Here is a 4,900-nt window from a genome sequence, read left to right on the forward strand (position 1 = left end):
TTTATATAAGTTTTTAATTTCTAATTTAATATTATTAACTATTTTTGTTTGTTAGTCTATATACCTAACTAAAAAATGTGTTATGTTAAATTGACATTATGATTTTAGATTAAAATTACTTTTATAAAAATATGTCTACCTATTAGATGGAATACCAATAGAGAAATCAAATACAATACATGTATGTAACTATGAATTTATATTTAAAATTTAAATTTTCTTTGAAGGAAATGTAAATGGACGGACCGAGTTTGATGATGGAAGAATATTACATAAGTGTGTAATATTAGTAAACAACTACACGTACGTAGTCCCGCCGTATCTTCGTTTTCCTTTCCATTTTTAAACGCGGCTTCAATTCCTTCCGTCAAACTTATGATCAATAAATACACTATTTATTTATTTTTTTAATAAATATTACGGAGTATCATCTTTATATGCATATATATACCCCTTCCACATATGCATATATATATATTTGTAGTAATCCATCAACATTCTCTCATAACTAAAACATATCTTAATATCTTAATATATAACAAGAAACAGTTGTCAAATCTATTTTACAACATGTCTAATTATTCTCCAATGTTGGTCCTGGTCTTGTTTGCTTCATCCATTCTCCTACTTCAAGGAGTTCTAGGTACCTACAAAATTCATACTTAACTAATCATTGCGCGTATCATACTATCATGAATAATGATTATATATGTAGATTTATTGACTTTTTGATAGATAGATAGATAGATGCATGTATAGTAGGTACTATACGTACGTACATGTTAATTAATTAATGATGTGTGTTTAATTAATATATATATATATATGTATATGATCATCAGGTGAGATTGTATGTGAGGAATTGCCAACAGAGGTATGCTCCTTCTCGATTGCGTCGTCTGGGAAGAGATGTATATTGGAGAACTCGTACAACAATAATAAGCAACAACTAGAATGTAGAACATCAGAAGTCGTGGTGGAAATAAGATTGTCAGAGTACATAGAGACGGACCGATGTGTAAGGGCTTGCGGCGTTGATAGGAACTCCGTTGGTATCTCTTCAGACACTTTGCTTGACCCACAATCCATCTCCAACATCTGCTCCTCTCCTTGCTACCATAACTGCCCCAACATTGTCGATCTTTACTTTAACTTGGCCGCTGCTGAAGGTATATCCGGCCATACATATATACATATATAAATAACACATTGATCTGTTAAAATCGAGAAAATCATGTTTTCTGTTTTATGTATCCATCTTGGATACATATTCATCCAACAAAAAATGTGTTTTTTTCAATTTTAACGGATAAATGTGTTGTTAAACACCTAAATAATGATAATTAGTTATGCACTATATTAATTTTATGGACTTTTAATGTGTCAAAATGATGTTTTTAAGTGCTCTCACCATTCTTATTTTAAGAATGTTCTTACCAGATTGTTATACAGATATACATATATAAATATGACTAGTGGTTTTCATTTTCTCTATAAAGGAAGAAAAAAAAAATCACTTTTTAACTTACTATCGTGTAATTAATTTAAAAAAATCTAACTCACCGCCGGAGGTATAAGCAAAATTGCATATATGAGTCAAAAGAGTGTTTTTTTTTTTTTGAAAAAAGAAAAAAATTTTTGGTAGTTTTAATTTCTTGCAAGTTATAGAAAGAAAAAAAAAAGGAAAAAAGAAAGTGAGTAATTTTTTTCATTTAATTGTTCCGAAGTCAGCATCTCTAGCTACCTTTGAACGGGTCATTTTGACTACCATATATATATATGACCAAAAAGCAGAAATACAATCTCCAAAATAATTAGTTAATTTTTTTTAATTTCCTTATATGTGGTATACTTTTAGGTGTGTTTTTGCCCGATTTGTGTGAGAAGCAACGAAGCAACCCTCACCGTGCTATGATCGAGCTTTTGAGCTCTGGTGCTGTTGCTGCTGGTCCCGCAAATAGTGAAAACCTTAATAATGCTGCTGGTGCTCCTGCCCCCGCTTTCATATAAATAATAATAATTCAAATAAGCAACTGCACGTCATATGTACGATCAGTTTTCCGCCGATCGATTAGTTCATTTCATGCATCTTTTTTTATTATTATTATTTTCTTGTTTTTTTATTTTTATTTTTTTGAAATTTGTTGTAGAGCAGATGGGCAAATAATATCCATTGGATTAGACTTAGATAAAGTATCTTGTTACTTTACATAGATATATACATGGGATCTTTCTTTTTGCTTTAAAAGTTATTTACATATATTAAACGGGTACTTGTGTGTTACGGCAACTAGTGTAAAAAGTAGCAAAGGTGTTTGAGCGTAGAAAGAGAGAGACAGAGAAGGAGCCGAGTTGGTGTTGTGTGTGTTTTGTTTTACTGATTGGGGGTAAGAATTGATAGAACGGCATTTCAGAGCGTATTAGATGTAGGTAATATTTATACTTCTATGCTATATTATAAAAAAAATCATTTTATTTTTGAAAGTGTTGAAAAACATTTAATATTTTCAACTTAGCACCCCTTAAAATATTTTCACCTATACTACCCATAACATCAATGATTAAATTACAATATCAATCATTTATCTTTTAAAATATCTTCATTAACTTTTTACATCAGTATCTTTTACATCAATTATCTACACTACTCAACATTTGATCTACCACCAACAGTCGTCCCCGCCCACATATCTGCGTAACCACGATCACTGCCGCACGCATTGCGCGAGTAACATGCTATTAAAAGATTTAAGGTATTTATGACTTTTCAAAGACTTAAAAAAAAAACATGTGATATACTTTATAAGGGTTTAAATTAAAGATATATGATCGATATGATACTAATACCATATATCGATGAATAAATAAATCAATCGATCATGGATGTTCATAAATTTATATTATTAGAACAACCCGTCATTCGGGCGTCTTTTTGTTTCATGTCGATCGATACACTGTCAACAGCCGATAAGATCATTCAATTCATTAGATCTATCATCTATCACTTGATTTTCATGTTTATATATTTACAATCTAATCCCATTATTTAACCTTAACTAATTTACTCATCAACTAAGAATCGCGCTAGCTAGGATAAGATTTATTTGCTAACAGGCCATAATCATCTTCAGATTTAATAGCAAAAGTAATAAGTGATGGCATATTTTATTTATTTTTTCCTTCTGTTTCTATTACGATGGATTTATGCCTCATACATATATGTTTGTTTCAAGTCAAAAAGTCTTCAAATACAGTTTTGGTCTTCAAATATGTTTGTCATCTTACTGAAAATCTAGGATAACTATATATTCAATTGCTAAATTTTTTATATTAATATAGATAGATTTTTTCAAAATGATAGCGAACCGGTTGTTTTTAGATCATATCGTTTTTGGTCATTTGCATCAAGTTATTTATGATTGGTATATATATTTTTATGTCTAGGTACTTATTTGAAGATTTTAATATTGGAGAATAATAACACCATTACAAACATTATAAAAAATCTTAATTTCATAAAGGTTTTGAGTCATTTAAAATTCATTTTATATTTATATTTAACTTTTGTTTAATTTCAATTAATTGTATAATTTATCTTTGTAATAAGTACTAGCTATTAATTCGGGTTAAATCCGGACATATTAATAAAAGTTTTGTGAAAATATATATATCTTTTCCACTGAAGTTGCGATAAAATTGATTGAGCCTATACTTAAATATCTATGTGATATTTTACTAAAGTAATTTTTAGTTTTGATAAACAATGCATACACTTAATGTGTAAACAACAAATATATCTCACCACCCCAAAATAGTATACCCTGTATTTCAAATAAATATAATTAGCGTATAATCCGTATATTGCGCGGACAATAAAATTATCTATTATGACAAGGTTATTTAGATGATGAAAATTAAATGATTATGTATAAACTATTAGAGTTTTCAAATAAAATAATTTATTTAAAACATGAAATCATAATAACAAAAAATAAAAATGAAACAAAACTTAAAACTGAAAATGTCTGTGACATCATAATTAAATAAAACAAAGAAGAGCTAAATTTTAAGAAAGAATGTGAATATGACAAATAAGTTATTTTATAAAATACTTATGTCATAACAATTGTCTTTTATTTGATACGATTCATATATTCGAGCAATGTGACGGCAATGGTAATAGCATTGCGGGGTGGTAGTGTTGGCGGTGGTGGCAATGGGTGGCGGCGGGGGTGGAGACATGTGGTGGCGATGACGGGTGGTGGGGGCGTCAATGGTGAATGAAAAAATTAATGATGTTAAAAGAAGTAGTGTAGTAAATTTATGTTGTAAATAATTTCATTAAGGATATTATATGTATATTAGGTGAATATTTTTAAATTAATGAATAAAGGGAATGAGTATTTTAGATAGTTCAATTTTTTTTTGAATTTGTGGGGGATGAATTTCCTTTTATAAGGTATTATAAATAGAGATTAAGTACCTTTATTATTGAATGAATATGAAATTTTTGATTTTTTTTCATGTTAAAATTGACTACAAGTGCTCATTGGCACCATTTTTGTATGTCTTTCATTGCAGAATAACCATAATTGTTGTAATGCAAACAATAATGTAAAAAGATAATAAGATGTCATACCATTGACCCTACCAGTACTGTTTATGATGTGTTTTATTTAACTAATTACATAAATAACGAAAGAAATACATTTCAGACAACATTAGTTTTGTTAGCTGTCATCTACGATGAATTATGTTAGAAATAAAAAAAGACAGGTGCAACACACGGGTTTTACCTAGTTATTTAACATTAACAAGTTTACTCATCAACTAAGAATCGCGCTAGCTAGGATAAGATTTATTTGCTAACGGGCCATAATCATCTTCAGATTTATGGTTA

The 4,900-nt window shown here is 29.0% G+C and overlaps 1 protein-coding gene across 1 annotated transcript; it reads left to right on the forward strand.

Annotated features, from left to right (window-relative positions):
- The first annotated feature begins 475 nt into the window (after nucleotides 1-475).
- LOC122608218 lies at nucleotides 476-2,248 on the forward strand. Its single transcript, XM_043781305.1, has 3 exons — nucleotides 476-643; nucleotides 843-1,169; nucleotides 1,859-2,248. The coding sequence occupies exons 1-3, from the start codon at nucleotides 571-573 to the stop codon at nucleotides 2,008-2,010; spliced, it is 552 nt and encodes a 183-aa protein (XP_043637240.1). The 5' UTR covers nucleotides 476-570; the 3' UTR covers nucleotides 2,011-2,248.
- Nucleotides 2,249-4,900: the final 2,652 nt, after the last annotated feature.

This window comes from Erigeron canadensis, chromosome 7 (assembly GCF_010389155.1).
Source record: "Erigeron canadensis isolate Cc75 chromosome 7, C_canadensis_v1, whole genome shotgun sequence".
Classification (NCBI taxonomy): domain Eukaryota; kingdom Viridiplantae; phylum Streptophyta; class Magnoliopsida; order Asterales; family Asteraceae; genus Erigeron; species Erigeron canadensis.

Bases quoted from the DNA above. Each gene is read 5' to 3' on its own strand.
- LOC122608218 (XM_043781305.1), top strand. From the start codon at position 571: ATGTCTAATTATTCTCCAATGTTGGTCCTGGTCTTGTTTGCTTCATCC. The intron at 644-842 runs GTACCTACAAAA...TATGATCATCAG, and splicing joins CCTACTTCAAGGAGTTCTAG to GTGAGATTGTATGTGAGGAA. The intron at 1,170-1,858 runs GTATATCCGGCC...GTATACTTTTAG, and splicing joins TAACTTGGCCGCTGCTGAAG to GTGTGTTTTTGCCCGATTTG.